Source organism: Babylonia areolata, chromosome 3 (assembly GCF_041734735.1).
Source record: "Babylonia areolata isolate BAREFJ2019XMU chromosome 3, ASM4173473v1, whole genome shotgun sequence".
Taxonomy (NCBI): domain Eukaryota; kingdom Metazoa; phylum Mollusca; class Gastropoda; order Neogastropoda; family Buccinidae; genus Babylonia; species Babylonia areolata.
In genome coordinates, this window is record NC_134878.1 from 19,822,740 (window position 1) to 19,846,292 (window position 23,553).

At 43.7% G+C, this 23,553-nt stretch overlaps 1 protein-coding gene across 1 annotated transcript in view; it reads left to right on the forward strand.

The window, feature by feature from the left end:
• The window catches only part of LOC143279832 (phospholipid-transporting ATPase ABCA1-like), a 92,789-nt gene that overhangs the window by 63,573 nt on the left and 5,663 nt on the right, over positions 1-23,553 (forward strand). Inside the window, 19 exon segments of the mRNA XM_076584063.1 lie at positions 659-801; positions 5,288-5,401; positions 6,048-6,169; positions 7,327-7,447; positions 7,773-7,953; positions 9,564-9,730; positions 10,946-11,009; positions 11,011-11,124; positions 11,692-11,807; positions 12,697-12,847; positions 14,831-14,954; positions 15,358-15,487; positions 15,911-16,037; positions 17,046-17,227; positions 19,101-19,242; positions 19,729-19,863; positions 20,884-20,987; positions 21,840-21,932; positions 22,526-22,769. Coding sequence (XP_076440178.1) covers positions 659-801; positions 5,288-5,401; positions 6,048-6,169; positions 7,327-7,447; positions 7,773-7,953; positions 9,564-9,730; positions 10,946-11,009; positions 11,011-11,124; positions 11,692-11,807; positions 12,697-12,847; positions 14,831-14,954; positions 15,358-15,487; positions 15,911-16,037; positions 17,046-17,227; positions 19,101-19,242; positions 19,729-19,863; positions 20,884-20,987; positions 21,840-21,932; positions 22,526-22,769 — 2,574 coding nt within the window.

The following is a 23,553-nucleotide window of genomic DNA, read 5'->3' on the forward strand; positions in this document are numbered from 1 at the left end:
GTTCTTGTCGAAACAACACATTGGACTTTTTCACATCAGACTTGGTCAAGGGGGGGGAGGTTAACCATTTCCTATTGCACAGGAAACTTGGCTGCAGTGGTCAAGCTTTGTTACAATGTGAAAAACAGTCTATTCAACAAGACCCCTAGATGTTGACTAAAGTCACCTATGGTGGTGAACTGTCTAGTCTAGTCAACTAAAGTTGTCAGTGGTGGTGAAAGAATTCATATTATTATTTCTGTCTCAGTGAGCTTTCACTTTTCTTCTATTTCTGTCATCTAACTATCAATATTGTCTTTCTGCAACTCCCATGATCACTTGCACACACACACACACACACACACACATATATATATATATATATATATGTGTGTGTGTGTGTGTGGCTTTACCGCGCCCCCCCCCCCCCCCCCCCCCCCCCCCCATGTATGCAGCCAAAATTTCCATTTTAGGGGTGTGTGCATGCTGGGTATATTCATGCTTCCATAACCCACCAAACACAGACATGGATTCTAGGATCTTTAACATGTAGATTGAGGCATTAGCGCAGGTCTGCATATATTTTGACCCAGTAATTTGAAAAAAATCTCTGCAGGGGACACTCTTTTGGTGTCCGACACAGTCCTTTCAATCCATCATTTTTAACACCTGATTTCAGTTCATCCTGCCGGCGGCCTTCGTGTGCCTGGCCATGGTGTTCTCTCTGATCCAGCCGCCCCTGGTGGACATGCCTCCCCTGGAGCTACATCCCTGGCACTACGAGCCCAGCAAGGGTGACAGCAGTCTCTACACCTTCTACAGGTAAGGTGTCACCGTGTTATGTCTCTCTATAAGCCCAGCAAGGGTGACAGCAGTCTCTACACCTTCTACAGGTAAGGTGTCACCGTGTTATGTCTCTCTATAAGTCCAGCAAGGGCGACAGCAGTCTCTACACCTTCTACAGGTAAGGTGTCACAGCATCATGTCTCACTATAAGTCCAGCAAGGGTGACAGCAGTCTCTACACCTTCTACAGGTAAGGTGTCACAGCGTCATGTCTCTCTATAAGCCCAGCAAGGGTGATAGCAGTCTCTACACCTTCTACAGGTAAGGTGTCACAGCGTCATGTCTCTCTATAAGCCCAGCAAGGGTGACAGCAGTCTCTACACCTTCTACAGGTAAGGTGTCACAGCGTCATGTCTCTCTATAAGTCCAGCAAGGGTGACAGCAGTCTCTACACCTTCTACAGGTAAGGTGTCACAGCATCATGTCTCACTATAAGTCCAGCAAGGGTGACAGCAGTCTCTACACCTTCTACAGGTAAGGTGTCACAGCATCATGTCTCACTATAAGTCCAGCAAGGGTGACAGTAGTCTCTACACCTTCTACAGGTAAGGTGTCACAGCGTCATGTCTCTCTATAAGCCCAGCAAGGGTGACAGCAGTCTCTACACCTTCTACAGGTAAGGTGTCACAGCGTCATGTCTCTCTATAAGTCCAGCAAGGGTGACAGCAGTCTCTACACCTTCTACAGGTAAGGTGTCACAGCGTCATGTCTCTCTGTGAGCCCAGCCAGGGTGACAGCAGTCTCTACACCTTCTACAGGTAAGGTGTCACAGCGTCATGTCTCACTATAAGCCCAGCAAGGGTGACAGCAGTCTCTACACCTTCTACAGGTAAGGTGTCACAGCGTCATGTCTCTCTATAAGTCCAGCAAGGGTGACAGCAGTCTCTACACCTTCTACAGGTAAGGTGTCACAGCGTCATGTCTCTCTATGAGCCCAGCAAGGGCGACAGCAGTCTCTACACCTTCTACAGGTAAGGTGTCACAGCGTCATGTCTCACTATAAGTCCAGCAAGGGCAACAGCAGTCTCTACACCTTCTACAGGTAAGGTGTCACAGCGTCATGTCTCACTATAAGCCCAGCAAGGGCGACAGCAGTCTCTACACCTTCTACAGGTAAGGTGTCACAGCGTCATGTCTCTCTATAAGCCCAGCAAGGGTGACAGCAGTCTCTACACCTTCTACAGGTAAGGTGTCACAGCGTCATGTCTCTCTATAAGTCCAGCAAGGGTGACAGCAGTCTCTACACCTTCTACAGGTAAGGTGTCACCGTGTTATGTCTCTCTATAAGTCCAGCAAGGGTGACAGCAGTCTCTACACCTTCTGCAGGTAAGGTGTCACAGTGTCATGTCTCTCTATAAGCCCAGCAAGGGCGACAGCAGTCTCTACACCTTCTACAGGTAAGGTGTCACAGCGTCATGTCTCTCTATGAGCCCAACAAGGGTGACAGCAGTCTCTACACCTTCTACAGGTAAGGTGTCACAGCGTCATGTCTCTCTATAAGCCCAGCAAGGGTGACAGCAGTCTCTACACCTTCTACAGGTAAGGTGTCACAGCGTCATGTCTCTCTATGAGCCCAACAAGGGTGACAGCAGTCTCTACACCTTCTACAGGTAAGGTGTCACAGCGTCATGTCTCTCTATAAGCCCAGCAAGGGTGATAGCAGTCTCTACACCTTCTACAGGTAAGGTGTCACAGTGTCATGTCTCTCTATAAGCCCAGCAAGGGTGACAGCAGTCTCTACACCTTCTACAGGTAAGGTGTCACAGCGTCATGTCTCTCTATAAGCCCAGCAAGGGCGACAGCAGTCTCTACACCTTCTACAGGTAAGGTGTCACAGCGTCATGTCTCTCTATAAGTCCAGCAAGGGTGACAGCAGTCTCTACACCTTCTACAGGTAAGGTGTCACAGCGTCATGTCTCTCTATAAGTCCAGCAAGGGTGACAGCAGTCTCTACACCTTCTACAGGTAAGGTGTCACAGCGTCATGTCTATGAGCCCAGCAAGGGTGACAGCAGTCTCTACACCTTCTACAGGTAAGGTGTCACAGTGTCATGTCTCTCTATGAGCCCAGCAAGGGCGACAGCAGTCTCTACACCTTCTACAGGTAAGGTGTCACAGCGTCATGTCTCTCTATAAGCCCAGCAAGGGTGATAGCAGTCTCTACACCTTCTACAGGTAAGGTGTCACAGCGTCATGTCTCTCTATAAGCCCAGCAAGGGTGACAGCAGTCTCTACACCTTCTACAGGTAAGGTGTCACAGCGTCATGTCTCTCTATAAGTCCAGCAAGGGTGACAGCAGTCTCTACACCTTCTACAGGTAAGGTGTCACCGTGTTATGTCTCTCTATAAGTCCAGCAAAGGTGACAGCAGTCTCTACACCTTCTACAGGTAAGGTGTCACAGCGTCATGTGTATGAGCCCAGCAAGGGTGACAGTAGTCTCTACACCTTCTACAGGTAAGGTGTCACAGCGTCATGTCTCTCTATAAGTCCAGCAAGGGTGACAGCAGTCTCTACACCTTCTACAGGTAAGGTGTCACAGCGTCATGTCTCTCTATAAGCCCAGCAAGGGCGACAGCAGTCTCTACACCTTCTACAGGTAAGGTGTCACAGCGTCATGTCTCTCTATGAGCCCAACAAGGGTGACAGCAGTCTCTACACCTTCTACAGGTAAGGTGTCACAGCGTCATGTCTCTCTATAAGCCCAGCAAGGGTGACAGCAGTCTCTACACCTTCTACAGGTAAGGTGTCACAGCGTCATGTCTCTCTATGAGCCCAACAAGGGTGACAGCAGTCTCTACACCTTCTACAGGTAAGGTGTCACAGCGTCATGTCTCTCTATAAGCCCAGCAAGGGTGATAGCAGTCTCTACACCTTCTACAGGTAAGGTGTCACAGTGTCATGTCTCTCTATAAGCCCAGCAAGGGTGACAGCAGTCTCTACACCTTCTACAGGTAAGGTGTCACAGCGTCATGTCTCTCTATAAGCCCAGCAAGGGCGACAGCAGTCTCTACACCTTCTGCAGGTAAGGTGTCACAGTGTCATGTCTCTCTATAAGTCCAGCAAGGGCAACAGCAGTCTCTACACCTTCTACAGGTAAGGTGTCACAGCGTCGTGTCTCTCTATAAGCCCAGCAAGGGTGACAGCAGTCTCTACACCTTCTACAGGTAAGGTGTCACAGCGTCATGTCTCTCTATAAGCCCAGCAAGGGCGACAGCAGTCTCTACACCTTCTACAGGTAAGGTGTCACAGCGTCATGTCTCTCTATAAGCCCAGCAAGGGTGACAGCAGTCTCTACACCTTCTACAGGTAAGGTGTCACAGCATCATGTCTCTTTATGAGCCCAGCAAGGGTGACAGCAGTCTCTACACCTTCTACAGGCTCTACACCTTCTACAGGTAAGGTGTCACAATGTCATGTCTATGAGCCCAGCAAGGGTGACAGCAGTCTCTACACCTTCTACAGGCTCTACACCTTCTACAGGTAAGGTGTCACAGTGTCATGTCTATGAGCCCAGCAAGGGTGACAGCAGTCTCTACACCTTCTACAGGCTCTACATCTTCTACAGGTAAGGTGTCTTAACGTCATGTCTCTCTATGAGCCCAGCCAGGGTGACAGCAGTCTCTACACCTTCTACAGGTAAGGTATCACATCACTAGAGTGGTGGCCTAGTAGTAAGGCGGCCAACTAAGTAGCAAGAAAACCTGAGCATGCGGGTTCGAATCCCACACTCCCCAGAATTTTCTCCCCCTACTCTAGACCCTGCGTGGTGGTCTGGATGCTAATCATTCAAGACGATAAACCGAGGTCCTATGTATAGCATGCACATAGTCCACATTAAAGAACCCACATCAACAAGAGAGTTGTCTCTGGTAAAATTTGGTACTAAAACCTCCTCTAAAAAATACATGTTTGTGTGTACATTCATGACGGGCCTGACTGAATGACACAGGAAATGAGTGTTGAGCTCCTAATGGCAGCTGTCATTTGGCTCTACCCAGGTAGGCAGCGTGTTATGTAAATGACTGTAAACCACTCAGAGCTTGGTGCTATTCTAGTATCAATGACAATCACTGAGAACAGGGTCAGCTAACACACAATCACTGAGAACAGGGTCAACTAACACACAGTGGCAGAAACATCTCATGTTCACCTGTAATCCTCCAGGCTGTCTGTTATGGAAGCAGTCAAGCTGTCTTTAATATCACCTTTTTTTTTTTTTAGACAAAGAAAACAAAATGTGTTTGAGTGTGTGTGTGTGTGTGTGTGTGTGTGTGTGTGTGAACTCAGAACTCCTTTATTTGTCATAAAAAACCATCAAAGGAACTATGGACACTAAAACTAAACACAATATACAGATAAAAGCAGTAAGTTGTGAGCACATGCAGGTTCTTCCACAAATCATAGTTATGGGTTGCAAGCTTTAAAACACTCACAGATGTGTGTGTGTGTGTGTGTGTGTGCAGCAATGACAACCCAACCATCGGCCGTGCCACGGACCTGGAGCACACCTTGCTGGATTCCTACGCTGACACCTACCACGGTGCCAGGTGTCTGGATCCCTCCGTCTACACCATCAGGTCAGGGATCACACAGCGTGGCACTCAGCTGTCTGCAGACACCACAGTACTGGAACTTGGGGAGTGGGGGGAGGGGTGAAAAAAACACGCCAAAACAAACAATTTATTTAGTATATATGTATTTGTGTTATTCGGATTGTTGGACATTTGTTGGGGAAATTTGTGATTTGGATGGGGAAAGGGGGGGTGGGGGGGTAGGGGTTAATTGTCTTGTTTTGTTAAGTTTTTTGTTGTCAAAGGTGTTGAAAGTGTTGCAAGTAAATTTTGTGGAATTTGGTTTACTTTGTGGATTTTTTTTTCTCTTTAATTCTAATTGAATGTTTGGATACTTGTGTCCAGAGTATTTGAAAACCTGTAATAATCTTTATTTCAAAATAAGAAATCTATATTAATGATTTTCAGTACATATGAAAACATTGACTTATTAATGTTCCCCTAATATGTGTTTATTCTTTTAAAAATTGATCTACCAGATAATAAAAATCCAGTCATCTTTCTTTATGTACAGATGTCTTGATTCTCTCTCTCTCTCCCCCACCCTCTCTCCCTCCCTCTCTCTCTTTCTGTCCCTCCCCCTCTCTGGATGTACATAGATATTCTTGACGCATAATAACTGACCAAGAAATTGTATGCTTTCTGTGTGCAGTGATTATCCATGTTTCCAAGGGAGTGGTACAACCTTCACCCCACAGCCCCACATCACCGGCAACATTTCCATTGATTCCCCTGCCTGTTCCTGCGACTCAGGGTTCCAGCGCTGTCCCGGTGGTATGTTGAATGAGTCCTTGTCCTTTAGTTTTGATACAGTGTGGAGTATATACATTGGCACCCGTGATAGACGCACAGAGCAATACATTTTGTGACAGCTTAATATGTTTGACACTTATAGCTTTTGTGACAGCCCAGAATGGTAATATGTTTGACACTTACAGCTTTAGCTTTCATGACAGTTAAATATGGAAATGTTTGATACTTACAGCTTTATTGACAGTCAAATATGCTATTATGTTTGACACAGTTTTCGTGACAGCCAGATATGGTAAGAATTTTGACACTTACAGCTTCTGTGACAGCCAAATATGGTAATGTGTTTGACACAGCTTACATTACAGCCAAATATGGCAATACGTCTGGTACTTACTACTTCTGTGACAGCCAGATATGGCAATATGTTTGACACAGGTTTTATGATAGCTAAATATGGCAATATGTGTGACATATTCAGGTTTTGTTATCTCTCCTGACAGAAGAGACTTGACCAGTTTTGAAAGTTACTAGAACAAAAGAATGTCTCCAAACTTCCGAAACCTTGGAATGAATTAACTTTTGGTTGGCTTCATAGACAAATAGATGTACAACATGGTGGGTTGCTTGGTTGGCAGCTAGTTAGATTATTTTATTTACTAGTTCTTAAATTTGCTTATAATTGATTGGTTGGCTGCTTGTTTGCGTGATATTTTGTTTAATTATGACAAAGCATCAAAATCATATAAATAGATATATGGATAGACAGAGAGACAGACACAGACAAACAAACAATTAGATATAGATGCATATGTGTATGTTCCAGTGCTGCACTGCAGTGTACAATCTCTCTCTCTCTCTCTCTCTCTCTCTCTCTCTCTCTCTCTCTCTATCTATCTATCTATCTATCTCTATATGATAGATAGATAGATAGAGATAAAATTCACTTTAAGTCTGTATATTAGTTAGGTAGATAGAGATAAAATTCACTTTAAGTCTGTATATACACACACTGCACCTAAATATTTCAGCAGTCTCTGCCTTCCTCAGCAGGTGGGTGAGGTGGTCTTTTTACTGATTACTTTATCTGAAATGACAAACCTTCGCTCGTGTTCCATCAAATCAGCTTCACTTCCTTTCATTTTTAAATTGTTTTTCATCGCCTCAATTCTGGAACCCAGGTGCTGGCGGCCCCACCCCGGCCAGACGCTACACGCCTGTCAACGACAACCTGTACAACGTGACGGGCCGCAACATCAGTGACTGGCTCGTCAAGACCATGGAGCAGTACATGATGAGGAGGTGGGTGAGCCCACTGAGATGGCTTTCTTTTGCCTTGTGCTGATAGGTCTTTGTGTTTTTTACGGTATGGTACAGTACAGCATAGCACAGTGCAGTACAATACAGTAGAGTGCAGTGCAGTACAATACAGTCCAGTGCAGTGCAGCACAGTACAATACAGTGCAGTACAATACTGTACAGTGGAGTACAATACAGCACAGAGCAGTACATCATCTACTTGTCTCTTCTCTGCCTGCCCATGTATCTCTGTTTGTCAATCTGTCTCTGTTTTTCACTGACTGATTGTCGAACATCTACCAAGAGTGAGTGATGTTGTGTGGACCAGATTTGGAGGGTTTTCGTTTGGAGAGGAGAACCCCATCTCTCGCCTCAACGCCTCTCAGCTGGCCAGCGCTGTGGACGACCTGACCACAGCCTTCAACAACGGCACGTCCATCGTCCCCCAGCAGTTCATTTCTGACCTGGAGGAGTTTCTGGACTACGCTTACACTGCTGATAATGCCAAGGTACAGTTGTACCACTGATGATGCCATGGTACAGTTGTACTGCTGATAATGCCAAGGTACAGTTGTACCACTGATGATGCCATGGTACAGTTGTACTGCTGATAATGCCAAGGTACAGTTGTGCAGCTGATAATGCCAAGGTACAGTTGTGCAGCTGATAATGCACTGCTGATAATGCCAAGGTACAGTTGTACTGCTGATAATGCCATGGTACAGTTGTGCAGCTGATAATGCACTGCTGATAATGCCATGGTACAGTTGTACAGCTGATAATGCCAAGGTACAGTTGTGCAGCTGATAATGCACTGCTGATAATGCCAAGGTACAGTTGTACTGCTGATAATGCCAAGGTACAGTTGTGCAGCTGATAATGCCAAGGTACAATTGCGCAGCTGATAATGCCAAGGTACAGTTGTGCAGCTGATAATGCCAAGGTACAGTTGTATGCTAGCTGAATTGGTAGCATAAGCAGCATTGAGTGCAAGTTGTGTGCCTTGCGAATGGATAGAGTTACCACTCTTTACTTTTCGTTTCTGTTTTTTTGGTTGTTGTTTTTTTGTGGTTTTTTTGTATGAAATGGTGTTGAGTTTTTTGTTTTATTTTGTGTTTGTTTTTGTTTTATAAGCATCTGATTTAATTCAGACAGCTGTAGAGAGTGTGTGAGATTTTTATTTTGTTTTATTTTATTTGTCGGATGGTAGAATCTGCAGATGTGATGGTTTGAACCTTGTGCCTGTGATGAAGGCATTAAGTTTGAAAAGGTCTGAAAAGGCATTTCATTGAATGTCAACCATTTTCTATCTTTGGCATTTTTATGGTGATTGTGATGTCCCATTGGTTGCATTATGCTATCTTTCTCTCCCTGTATCTCTGTCTTTCTTTCATCCTACCTTCCTACAGGAACTGCAGGTCCTGTCCTAACTTGGGTGTGACACTGCATGATCACAGACAATATTATTCCACATGCTCAGAAGCTTAGCTTGCATGAGGAAGGTCTTCAAAGGATGTATGGTGGTGTTCCAACCTTCGTGCATCTGCTGTCATTTTTTATTTGGCTATCCTAACCTGTGGGCATGAAGCGCCAAACCAATTTGGAACAAGGCTCATAGTTTCGGCAGCAAGGTGTTGTGGAAAAACATATTTTGACGTCTCTCTGCCTCTGTCTCCCCTTCTGCCAGTATCTGACGGACTTGAAATGTGTCTGATGAAGGTGTTGCTGAATTAATGATTTTCCTTTCACAGTCTTATTTTGACATATCTCTCTGTCTCTGTCTCTTTTCATCCCTGTATCTGATGTATTTAACTTTTGTCTGATGAAGGTGTTGTTGAATTAATGATTTTCCTTTCACAGTAATATTTTGACATTTCTCTCTATCTCTGCTTCTTCTTATCCCAGTATCTGACGGACTTAACTTGTGTCTGATGAAGGTGTTGTTGAATTACTGATTTTCCTTTCACAAAGTCCAATTTTGACATATCTCTCTGTCTCTTTTTCTCCCAGTATCTGACGGACTTAACTTGTGTCCGATGAAGGTGTTGTTGAATTAATAACAATTTTCCTTTCACAAAGTCTGTGAATTGATTTCTCAAACCTCCTGCTGGTGACCCAGGTGTGGTACAACAACAAGGCGTGGCTGGCCGTGGTGGCCTACATGAACTCCCTGAACAACGTCATCCTGAGGAGTTACGCGCCGTCCGTCAACAGGTCACACTACGGCATCGTCACCGTTAACCACCCCATGAACTTCACCCAGCAACAGCTGGACGAGGAATCGCTGTAGGTGGCTGTGAGGGGGAAGGGTGGGAGTGCAGGAAGGGAGGTTGGGGTTGTGTGTGTGTGAGAGGGGTGTTTGTGGTTAGGGGGGTGTGGTTTGGCTGTGTGACTGGTGTCTGTGTGTGTGTGTGTGTGATATTTGTGATGTAGTGTGAGTATGTGGTGTGTCGCGTGTGAGAGTGTATTTTTGGCTGTTTGACTTGTGTGAAGTGTGTGTGTTGGTGTATACATGTGTTGTGAGTATGTTTTGTAAATGTGTGTTATCATGTGTGAATGTTTACACGTATTGTTTTTATGTATGTGTGTGTGTGTGTGCAAAAGCATAAATGTATGCATCTTAAGACAATTTCTGTTGCTGACCTTGAAAGCACACTCAGAAATTAAAAAAAAACTAATTTTGCTCCCCTCCCTGCGCCTCCCCCCCCCCCCACTCCCCTGCCTCTTCCTTGTCTACACTTTGCCCAGCTTTCTGTTTGCATGTGTTTACAAGTTTTGCAGGTAAGAGGTAGATTAAAAGAATCTTGGTAAAAAAAATCAACTTACATTGGATAAAAGAGGCGATGTATCGAGCGACAGGCTGTTCTTCAGGCAAAAAAAACAACTTAGGTTTTCTGTTTTCCATCTGTATGAAGTGAAGTTATGCATGCGTGTGAATGACTGGCACGCAAGCGCTGTGGTTTGTCTCTGCACAAGATTCAGCGCTATATAAATATTATTATTGTTATCATCATCATTACTTTGATTATTGTTATTATTATGATGTTTTTATTTATGTATTGTTGTACAATACCTTATGGTTTTAATGTGTGTGTGCATGTGTGTGTGTGTGTGTATGTGTGCATGTGTGTGTGTGTGTGCACGTGCGTGCGCGCATGTCATTTTTTTAGTAATCTATACCCTTTTTTGTTGGATGTTTTCATTTGTTAAATTGTTGTGCAGTACCCTATTGTCTTAACATGAGTATGTGTGTGGAGGGGTTAGTATATCGTCAGCTATTGGGAATTCTTATTTGACTAGTTTTAATCTCTTTTTATGTTGCGCATGATGATTTTATGCCAGTGTTTACAACGAGCCTGTGATTGCACAACTTAATTTCCATGTGGATTAATAAAGTGTTTTTGATTTGATTTAATTTGATCATCAGTACTGTCGTTATCATGATCATTATTGCTATTATTATCATTACTGTTGTTATTACTATTATTATTATTATTGCAGGTACAACAGCGCAGTGGACGTGATCGTGGCCATCTGCGTCATCTTCGCCCTGTCCTTTGTGCCAGGCCAGCTTTGTGCTGTTCCTCATTGAGGAGCGCGTGTCCAACAGCAAGCACCTGCAGTTCGTCAGCGGGGTCAACCCCACTGTGTACTGGGTGTCCAACTTTCTCTGGGATATGGTGAGAGAGAGAGAGAGAGAGTGTGTGGGTGTGGCTGTATGTTGGGGGAGAGGTGCGGGGGGGAAGTAAAAGTGAAAAGGTGTGTGTGTGTAAATCGTCTGTTCATGCATAGGTACATACCTGTTCTGATTTGCACCACAAAGCATGGGAAATGTAGTTGCACATTATGAGGACATATGTTAACATGCGAGCATGTGTTCACATGAATGCACTTGCAGACACATGCATATGCACACACCCACACAGACCCCCCCCCCTCCTCTGCCCCCCCCCCCCCCCCCACACACACACACCTTGAAACCCCTTAAAGAGGAAAATCATAGATTTTTTTTTTTTCAGGTTTTTTTTTTCATTATGTTATATTTATGAAAGTCTTCCTGACACAACATATGATGATAAATTGCTGAAATTAAAAAAAAACAACCGAAGACAAGAGGTTGTACTGTTCAGTATATTGTTTTGTTTGTTTATGTCATTTTTGCTTGTAACCTTCTGTTGTTGTTGTTTTTTTTCTGTCTACTTTCACTGTCTGTAAATTTCTCATTCGTTTGAGTTTTGTGTGTACAGGTGAACTACTTGATTCCAGCCATTCTGTGCATTTTCATCTTCCTGGCCTTTGGAAATGATGCCTACGTGTCTTCTACCAATGCCCCCTGTCTTGTTGCCTTACTCTTCCTGTATGGGTGAGTGGTGCTGATTAAGATACATTCAGTGGTCTTCATGTTGTTGATGGTCTTCATGGTTGTTGATGGTCTTCATGGTTGTTGGTGGTCTTTATGGTTGTTGATCCATGCTGTTTATGGTCTTCATGGCTGTTTATGGTCTTCATGTTGTTGATGTTTTTCATATTGTTGATGGTCTTCATGGTTGTTGATGGTCTTCATGTTGTTGATGGTCTTCATGGTTGTTGATGGTCTTCATGTTGTTGATGGTCTTCATGTTGTTGATGGTCTTCGTGGTTGTTGATCCATTTTGTTGATGGTCTTCATGGCTGTTGATGCTTTTCATGTTGTTGATGGTCTTCATGGTTGTTGATGGTCTTCATGGTTGTTGATCCATGCTGTTTATGGTCTTCATGGCTGTTTATGGTCTTCATGTTGTTGATGTTTTTCATGTTGTTGATGGTCTTCATGTTGTTGATGGTCTTCATGGCTGTTGGGCTGTTGATCCATGTTGTTGATGGTCTTCATGGTTGTTGATGGTCTTCATGGTTGTTTATGTCATTTCATGTTATTGATCCATTTTTTATCTATTTCGATATCAAGTTTGATAGGGTCTTTTTTGTTTTGTTTTGTTTCAAATTCATTGTGAAATTAACTTATCCAGCCATTTCACTTTGTGCTAAGTAATTTCCATGAAGTTTCACTTTAAAATTTCTCCAGGTCTGAAATATGACCACAGTCATTGATGTCTGTTGAATGAATTGATAAACTTAGAGACTGATAATTTCTTAGAGTGTTTGATTTGTTTTTCTTTTATGGGTTTTATGTTCCTAATACTTTTTTTATCATTTTTTTTTAGATAAAATAAATACTCTGAGAACTGAAAATTGAAAGTGCCTGCTGTCTCCAGGTGGTCCATCACCCCAATGATGTACCCCTTCTCCCGAATCTTCTCCGTGCCCAGCTCAGCCTTCGTGGCGCTGTCCTGCGTCAACACCTTCCTGGGCACTGTCTCCACTCTCTCCACCTTCATTCTGGAGCTCCTGGAAGCTGATGATCCGGTCAGTATGACTCTTTGTGTGTGTGGCGTGTGAGTGGAAAGTGGAGGAGGGCTAAGGGGGATGTGGGGAGGGGGGGGGGGCTGTTGTGTTTGTGTTTATGTGTGTGTGGCTGTGTGTGTCTGGTTGTATGTGGGAGTGGGGGTTCAGGAGGGGGGAAAGTTGTATGTGTTGTGTATATGCGTGTAAGAGTGTTCATGGTGACTGTGTTTGTATGTGTATGAGAGTGTATGTGTGTGTCTGGTGAGTGTATGTGTGTGTGTGTGTGTGTGTGTGTGTGCGTGTGAGAGAGAGAGTGACAGAAGAAACACTACCAGACAGAAGCGCACAAATATATTCATGCACTCAAGGCCTGACCAAGCGCGTTGGGTTATGCCGCTGGTCAGGCTTCTGCCTAGCAGATATGGTATAGCATGTATGGATTTGCCCAAACACAGTTATGTCTCATTGAGAAACTGACACTGATTACTAACTTATACTCTGCATATTGTCAGCTTACACATATGATATGGTTACAAACCTATATTCTTTCAGTTATCAGCATAGATGTTTAGATGTGATTATTTACTGACAAGTGTGGTGGTGGAATGTTCACAGTCCTGGATTCTCACCCCGAGTTTCCCGAGCTTGATCCCGTAGCTCACCTGGTTGGTTAAGGGGTGTATCAGTATCAGTATCAGTATCAGTAGCTCAGGGAGGTGTCACTATGTTCTGTCAAATCCATATACGCTACACCACATCTGCCAAGCAGATGCCTGACCAGCAGTGTAACCCAACGCGCTTAGTCAGGCCTTGAGAAAAACAAATAATTTTGTTTTTAAAATAAAATATATAAATAAATAAATAAAATAATAAAATAAGATAAAATAATAAAACTTTTTAAAAAAAATTTTTAATTTTAAGATAAAAAATAAATATATAAAAAATAAAATAAAATAAAATAACAAAACTTAAAGAGAAAAAAAATAATAAATAAAAAATACTAGATAAATACATAAAAATAATAATAATAATAATATTTATAAGGTGCAGAATCATGATGAAGTCAACTGTAAGCACACACACTCACACAAAAAAAAGATTTAAAAAAAAAATTTTTTTAAATCTCCCAGGTCAACCTATGTGCAGATAAACTTGTGCCTGAACCACCTTCATGTGAATAAACATGTAGAAGACCAAGTACACACATTAAAGATATTGTAATCCTTGTCAACGTTCAGTGGTTTATGGAAACAAGAACATACCAAGCATGCACACCCTGAAAAATGTAATGTCTATGGAAAAATGTCTATGGAGTAAAAAAAAAACAACAAAAAAAAACACACCACCAACAACAAATGGTCATAAACATAAAAATGTACATGTCTGTGTGTGTGTGACTGAAATCAAACTGAGTGACACAGGAAACGAATGTTGAGCACCCGAAAGGCAGCTCTCAGTCAGCTGTACCGAGGTAGCCAGCCAGTTGCACAACTACCCTGTGATTGTAAGGCGTTAAACATCTTGGTCTCTGGTGACTGAGGATAGGTGTTATATTAGTATCCATGTCATCATCATCATCATCATCATCATCATTCTTCTTCTTCTTCTTCTTCGTTCGTGGGCTGCAACTCTATCATATGTACATGAGTGAGCTTTTACATGTATGACCGTTTTTTACCCCACCATGTAGGCAGCCATACTCCGTTTTCAGGGGTATCATTATCATAAAACCATCTGTTTATGTGTGTGTGTCAGGAGCTGAAGAGCATCAACGATATCCTGAAGCTTGGTCTCTGGTGACTGAGGATAGGTGTTATATTAGTATCCATGTCATCATCATCATCATTCTCCTTCGTTCGTGGGCTGCAACTCCCACATTCACTCATATGTACACGAGTGAGCTTTTACATGTATGACCGTTTTTACCCCCACCATGTAGGCAGCCATACTCCGTTTTCAGGGGTATCATCATCATAATACCGTCTGTTTATGTGTGGGTGTCAGGAGCTGAAGAGCATCAACGATATCCTGAAGCAGGTGTTCCTGATTTTCCCTCACTACTGCTTGGGGCGAGGTCTGATCGACATGGCTTCTTACCAGCTGCAGGCCGATCTCATCAGTCGATATGGTCAGTTGTATGTGTGTGTGTGTGTGTCTGTGTCTGTGTGTGTGTGTGTGTGTGTGTGTGTGTGTGTGCGTGTGTGTTTATGTGTGTGTGAGTGTGAGTGTGTTTATGTGTGTGTGTGAGTGTGTCTGTGTGTTTGTGTCTGTATGTCTTTGCATGCTGTATGTAAGTATGTGGTGTGTGTGTGTGTCTGTGGTGTGTGTCCATGTGTCTTTGTCTTTATGTGGTGTATGTCTGTCTGTCTGTATTTGTGTTTGTCTGTGTTTGTGTGTGTGAGAGAGAGAGAGAGAGAGAGGGAGGGTTTGTTTAAGAGAGTGTGAGTGTGTGTGAGTATGGGTTTGTGTTTAGTGTGCGGCAATGATACCATGCAGTGAAGTCAGGGGGTCAGCTGTGGTTTCTCCTTCAGGTGAGAAGCTGGAGTACAACATCTTTGAGTGGAAAATCGTGGGCCGCAACCTGTTTGCAATGTTCATGCTGGGGGCCGGCTTCTTCCTCCTCAACCTTCTGATTGAGTACAAGTTCTTTGTGAAGTGGAGGTGGGTACCAGTGTGTGAATGTGTGTGTGTGTGAGTGTGCACATTTGTCTGTGTGTGTTTGTGTGTGTGTGTGTGTGTGCTTGTGTGTGTTTATGTATGTGTATCTGTGTGTGTGTGTGAGGAAGCATTCGTTTTTATGTGTGTTTGTCAAAGAAAATGATTAATTAAAAGAGTCAGAGAAAATATTCATGATTCAAATTTTTTCTCTCTTCAGCTTATTTGTCAATCAGTTCAATACTTTCCCCAACACAGAGGGACACATACATAATCTCTCTGACACACAACTTAAAAAAAATCTCCTTCACAAAACTGCCCCCATTAGCATTGTACTCTATCCTGTTGATGTGTGAATTCAGCATTCCAACAGCAAAGCAAACCAGCTGTGTGTCAAGTGCCAAGCTATCCCTCTGCTGTATAATGCAGGTGTACGTTCACCAACGCCAAGTTTAAGGACCAGGACGAGGAAGACATTGACGTTGCCAGGGAGCGTCGCCGTGTCATGAGTGGTGACGCCAGTCAAGACGTTATGAGGCTGGAGAATCTCACTAAGGCAAGTGGTACCTCTGATAGTTGTGTTGCTTTGTCCATGTGAGAGAGACAGGTTGGAGGGACATGCTGGCAGTCTCCACTCCACTCTGCAACTTAGTGATTATTGTCATCAGTAGGAGGTTTAGTAGGTGGTGTCTTAGGCACGTTGAATCAGAACAGCCACTACTGAACACCACTGATGTGACTCTGCGGAAGTGCAGGGTCTCCTCTGGTGTGTGGCTTCCTCTTGTCCTTATATCAGTAGTTCTCTATGGACTGCTGATGCTGGGACTGCAACAGTTGAACCCAGGTGTGGCCATGCAAGGGAGACTCAGAATTAGTGACGTTGGAGTAATGCCACTGAAATGGTGCAGATGATGGTCAGAAAAAAAAAAACAAGTGAAAGAGACAGAGGAAGAGTATAGATGTGTTCGTTGGTTCTTATGTTCTGTATTTCTCCATTTGGATGAAAATCTACGCCCTCCCCGATCCCATTCTTGCATCATGTTATCGCTCCGTTTCCCCTTACCTCTGTCCCACAATTTGCTTCTTTTTTTTTTACGTGAAAATAAAGCAACAAAGTAATTGATTAAATAATCAACTGGTGCAGTTACAACAGAGAACCAGTGGGGCTGCCAACAGCTCTGTCTGTGTGTGCACACTTGTGTTTGTGTAATGAAGTATCTATTCAAGACTACCAAAACAAACAAAATCTCTTAACTCATTCAAGACGGCAAGTCTGATTCTGATCCTGCCCTCACAGAGACCCCATCTGATGACCAGTTGATGCCTGAATGGTCCAATGCAAAATTTATCATCGCTAGAAATGCAGCATTCTTTGTCTTTGTCTTCATCCACCTCTTTGATTGGAGAACCTTTCACTTGCAAGATACAATAATCCCAGCAGCTGTGAAAAGCTGTCATCATAGCTTCTTTTGTCATTCGTACAGAGAGAGTTAGCCTGTCTCCTCTATCACCTAATGAAGTCAACAGGTGTATAGCTGTCACACTGTTCACCTCCGCCTTGCAGGTGTACTGGGCGCCAGGGAAGAAAGGTCGCATGGCGGCGGTGGATCACCTGTGTGTGGGTGTGCCCTCGGGCCAGTGCTTTGGACTGCTGGGCGTCAACGGAGCGGGCAAAACCACCACCTTTAAGATGCTGACTGGAGACATCGACGTCAGCAAGGGCGACGCTCACATTAACGGGTTTGGGTCAGTTGCAGTTGTTTTTGTGTGTGTGCATGTGTGTGTGTGTGTGTGTGTGTGTGTGTGTGTGTGTGTGTGAGTGTTTTAGCACCTCAGCGGGGAACAGGAGAATAAAGGTTGTTGCATTTGACTCAAGATGATGTTCTGTTTTTTTTTCTTTTGTCCTGGCTATGTAAGTCTCCCAGTGTGGCACTTTGATTTTTCCTCATTGAACTCAGTCATATATGGGTTAAAGGTTAAAGATCCTATATCCTTTTATGGCCATCATGGCAGTGAATTGGTGTCCACTGTGTATGGGGCAGGACCCAATCCTCTCCATCGGCGGTTTTGACCTTCCTCTGCCAGAGTCCGATACCTGTTCACACCTGGGTGGAGTGAGGAAAATGGGTGTTAAATGCCTCTCCTAAGAACACAACACCATGCCTCAACTTGGGACTTGAACCTGAATCACTGGTGAACACAAGATCAGAAGTCCAATGCCTGATTCTGCCATGGTGCCTCTTTTTGTCATAAAAAAGTCTATGACAATGACAGAGGTTGGATTTATATGTTTATGACAAAGATAGAGATTGAATTAATATGTTTATACAGTGATAGAAGTTGAATGAATAAGTTTACAATGATTTAGGTTGCATTTATATGTCTATGACAGTGATAGAGATCAAATTTACATAATGCAGATGTACTTCACAAGTTTTCTTCCTTGTTCAGTTTTTTTTTTGTTTTTGTTTTGTTTTTTTGGGGGGGGGGGTCAATGTTATTTTTGTGCGAAATTTTATTTATCCAGCATTGCTTGATGCTATAAGAAAAAAACAAACAAACTGAAGGATGGATCACAAATATTCTTCCATTCTTAAAGAGTACACTCACAAATCAACGTTTATTTATTTTGAAGACCCACCTTACACTGACATGACTGTCATGGAAATGGTTGACACTGACTGGACTGTCATGGAAATGGTTGACACTGACTGGACTGTCATGGAAATGGTTGACACTGACTGAAGCACCAGGCTATTTTCTTCATTGCTGTGGTCCCCATTTCTCAGAGATTGACATAAGCTTACAGCTGTGCCAACAGCAAAGGGAGAACTGTGGTTTCTCCACTGCAATGGCAATTCATTTACAGCTTCGTCTTTTTTGAAGGACTATGACTCTAAAACAAGGAGGCAAGATTACACTACTGGCTCTTAGTGCTGCAGCCTTGAGGGCTAGTTGGCCTTTGTGGACCATCTCAACACCAACTGTCGTAAGCCTTCTTGTGCAAGAGAGTGGGGATGTAACTTTGGCACAACACTCTCCACTGTAATCAAATTCCAGCCCAGATAGTTGGGACAGCACTTGCCTCCTCAGCTGTTCTGATGGTCATAGTTGGATGTGTAATGTTGGCCTAGTGGCTATGCGTCTGCCTAGGAAACGAGAGAATGTAAGGACACTGGTTTGAATCCCATAGACGCCAGTATTTTCTCCCCCTCCACTTGACCTTGGACGGTGGTATGGACACTAGTCATTCTGATGAGATGATAAACTGAGGTTCCATGTGCAGCATGCACTTAGCGCTCGTAAAAGAACCCATGGCAACAAAAAGGTTGTCCCTGGCAAAGCAAAATTCTATAGAAAAATCCACTTTGATAGAGGAACCAAATAAAATTGCAGGCAGATAAAAATACCAAAAAAATGGGTGGCACTCTCAGTGTAGGGATGCACTGTCCTTTGGAGCAGCCAGAATTTCACACAGAGAAGTCTGATGTGACAAAAAGAGTAATACAACGCAATACAATACAGTACAATGACTACCATACATACTTTGGTTGATGTGTACACACTTAGTCAGGCCTTGAGTACATGAATATAATCGTGTCACCATGAACTGTTTCAGCATACGGTCAGACATGGTGAAGGTGCGGCAGTACATGGGATACTGCCCTCAGTTTGATGCTCTGGACCCTCTGCTGACTGGGAGAGAGCATCTGGAGTTCTACGCTCGCATCAGAGGCATTCCCTGGCAAGATATCAAATCTGTGAGTTGTTTGTGTGCTGCTTTTTTTTTTTTTTTTGCTTTTTTTTTTTTAACTTCAATAGATCTATTAGATTCGTTAATGATATCTCTAGCGTGTTGTTTGAATGATTTGAAAACTTGGATAAGAATATAAAGTTACTCATTATTCTTTGAATTTTTTGCATGTATCTGGTTTGTCTTCTAAGGTTTATCCTTTCAATTTTATCCTACTTTACCATTTTTTATTATTGTGTTTTTTTATATTAAATTTATTTGTCTAAAAAAAAATGTTCTGCCTCTTTTCACTTTATGTTCATGCAGAGTTTCATGCATGGTAAAATGGTTGGAAGATGCACCAGAATGCAAATACATGCATGTGTGCGCATGTCTGTGTCTGTCTGTATGTCTGTGTCTGTGTGGGTGTGGGCTGGTAGGGTGTGGTTGGGTGACGTGCACACACATACTTACTGGCTGACCTGAACAAATGCGTTGTTTCTGTGCTGACCAGGTTGCCAGCTGGGCCATTGATAAGCTGGGCCTGACCATGTACGCAGACAAGATTTCTTCCAGTTACTCTGGGGGCAACAAACGCAAACTGTCCACCGCCATTGCTCTCATTGGAAACCCGCCCATCATATTCCTGGTAGGAGGTTGTTGCGTTGGTACTGGTCTGGGTGTGTGTGTGTGTGTGTGTGTCTGTAATTGAATGAGTGTTTGTGAGTATGTGAGTATGCCTGTACACACCTGTTTGGACATATTATCTGTATCTGCACTTCTACGTACAAATATGTGTGAATTTTTACATGTTTATGGTTTTTGTCTGTCAGTCTAAACACTATTTTTCTTTTTTGACTGTTTTTTTTAGGGTGATAAAGGGTGTACATGTATACATGCATATACATGTATCTGTCATAATTTCTTTCAGTTTGTTTCAGTCTTTCACATGTGCGTAAACTACTGAAAAAACATATATAAAAAATTATTTGATATATTTCTGATATGAGTTTGTTAGCAGATGCTTTTATATTTATTTTGCATGGACATTGAACCCAACACTATCAAGGATGGGTCTTTGATTAACTTGTGACGGGCACAATAGCCGAGTGGTTAAAGCGTTGGACTGTCAATCTGAGGGTCCTGGGTTCGAATCACGGTGATGGCGCCTGGTGGGTAAAGGGTGGAGATTTTTACAGTCTCCCAGGTCAACATATGTGCAGACCTGCTAGTGCCTGAACCCCCTTCGTGTGTATATGCAAGCAGAAGATCAAATACACACGTTAAAGATCCTGTAATCCATGTCAGCGTTCGGTGGGTTATGGAAACAAGAACATACCCAGCATGCACACCCCCGAAAACGGAGTATGGCTGCCTACATGGCAGGGTAAAAACGGTCATACATGTAAAAGCCCACTCGTGTGCATATGAGTGAACGCAGAAGAAGAAGAAGAAGATTAACTTGTGATGAGTTTCTCAGCATATTCTTTGATATGTATGTGTATCTGTGTGCGTGTGCATGTGTGTGTGTGTGTGTGAATGTGTGTGTGTGTGTGTGTGAATGTGTGTGTGTGTGTGTGTGTGTGTGTGTGTGAATGTGTGTGTGTGAATGTGTGTGTGTGTGTGTGAATGTGTGTGTGTGTGTGTGAATGTGTGTGTGTGTGTGCAGGATGAGCCCACAACAGGCATGGACCCCAAGGCCCGCCGGTTCCTGTGGGACTGCATCAACAGCATTGTGAAGGCCGGTCGCTCCGTCATCCTCACCTCTCACAGGTACACTCACACACACACACACACACACACACACACATATACACACACACACACACAAACACACACACACACACACACACACACACACACACACACACCTTCACTTCGAAAAAGGTCTTTACTCAGAAAACATTACAGTTTGGCTTACAGCAAGGTGAGAGCTGAATGATCAATGGTTTCTACACTGCAGTGGGAATTCATTTACAGCTCAATCTTTTGTGAAGGACTACGACTCTCAAACTAGGAGGCAGGGCAAGATTGCATTGTGTCTTGGGTCTTGGAGGCTAGTTTGCCTTTGGGGACCATCCCGATGCTTAGAGAGCGGGGATATAACTTGGGCAAGACACTTTCCACTGAAATCAAATTCTAACCCAGGTAGTCGGGACAGCAGTCGCCTGCTATTCAGATGATGGCCAAAGCCCCTTACTGTAAGGGGGTCACATTAAAAGAGGATACAAAACGCACACACACACACACACACACAAAAGACTCATGTCTAGATGACTTTTGCAAATGGAACCTAAAATTAGATGGGTTTTTTGTTGTTGCTGTTCATGTTATTGTGGAAATATGTTTTGTCTGATGTCACTCATCAAGGTAGGCACCATTAAAAAAAAAAAAAAGGGGGCGGGGGGGGAATCATCATCTTTGCCCAGATTACATAAATGACATGTATGCACAGGTTCGTTAGTGATATTATTATATCTATGAGAAGTAGCAATATTAAAAGAAATACTGAAATCTGAATTTTGTCATTTTCCTATAATTATCTGTTCAGTCCCACCTCCTCGATACACTGTTCAATACTATGCAGTGTTTTGAAGCCTGTGGGATGTGTTGTGTTGTGTGCAGCATGGAGGAGTGTGAAGCACTGTGTGGACGCCTGGCCATCATGGTGAACGGAACCTTCAAGTGTATCGGCAGTATCCAGCACCTGAAGAACAGGTCAGCTTGGGCTTGGCTCTCTGTTTGATGGAACGCTGTCGGAGATGACTGTCTGTCTTCTTTCTCTGTCTCTCTCACTCTCCACACACCGTAGGATCGTAGTTTCAGCTTGGCATGCATAGCTGTTTCTTTTTTTTTTTATGTTTTTCTTGTTCTTAGTTTTTCTTCAGGGCTAGGTTTAGGGGTGGGGGTTGGGGGGGGGGGTTAATTTTTCTCAAACCATCATGAAATTTGTGCTGGTCGGGTGATGGTCATGCCATTAATTTCAGCCACGTTTATGGTTATATCGATGGTTGTTTTTTTGTTTTCGTTTTGTTTTGTTTTTGTATTTGTATTTATTTCAAGCCATGGTTGATAGGAAATTGGTAGGAAAAACAAACGAAATTACAGGCAGGAAAAAAATACAAAAAAGTGGGTGGTGCTCTCAGTATAGCAACACACTCTCTGTTGGGGAGAGCAGCCAGAATTTCACTCAGAGAAATCTGTTGTGACAAAAGAGTAAGTAATACAATACAATGTTCAAATGTGTGTGTGTGTGTGTGTGTGTTTGTGTGTGTGTGTGTGTGTGTGTGTGTGTGTGTGTGTGTGTGCAGGTTTGGCGATGGCTACACCATCATCCTGAGAGTCGGGGGCCAGAACCCTGACCTGGACCCTGTGAAGGCCTTCATCACCAAGCTCTTCCCCAAGGCCCTGCTGCGAGAGCAGCACCACAACATGCTGCAGTACCAGCTGTCCTCCGACAGCCTCTCCCTGTCCCAGCTTTTCTCCGCCATGGAGGAGGCCAAGGGCCGCTTCCAGGTGGAGGACTACTCTGTCTCACAGACCACCCTCGATCAGGTGAATGGATGGAATGGAGGGGGCGGGGGGTGTTGGGTTGGGGGTATGGGGCGTGTGAGTGTGTTTAGGTGTGGGAGAGGTGTATTTAGAGGACTACTCTGTCTCACAGACCACCCTCGATCAGGTGAATGGATGGAATGGAGGGGGCGGGGGGTGTTGGGTTGGGGGTATGGGGCGTGTGAGTGTGTTTAGGTGTGGGAGAGGTGTATTTAGAGGACTACTCTGTCTCACAGACCACCCTCGATCAGGTGAATGGATGGAATGGAGGGTGCGGGGGGTGTTGGGTTGGGGGTATGGAGCGTGTGAGTGTGTTTAGGTGTGGGAGAGGTGTATTTAGAGGACTACTCTGTCTCACAGACCACCCTCGATCAGGTGAGCTGATAGGGGGTGAGATGTAGGGTTTGGGGGTGGAGGTGGGTTTGGGTGTTAGAGAGCGTGGGGGGTAAGTGTATGTGGGTGAGTGAGTTTAAATGTTTGGGTGTGTGTGTGCGTGTGTGTGTGTGTGTAGGGGCAGACACAAAGGTGTGAGTGAAAGATTTGTGTGAGAGTGTGTGTGTGTGTGTTCTAACTCATCAGACTGAGAGTATGTTTATGTGTGTATATGAGCCTTGGTGTGTCTGTCTGTATGTGTGTGTGCACATGTGGGCATTATGCATAAAGCTGTGTGTGTGTGTGCGAGTGTGCATGTGCATATGTGTTCTTTTACCTGAGTCTGAGGTGGTGTTTATATGTGTGGAGAAAGAGAGAGAGAGATAAAGTATGGACATGCATGTTTCTCTGTAAA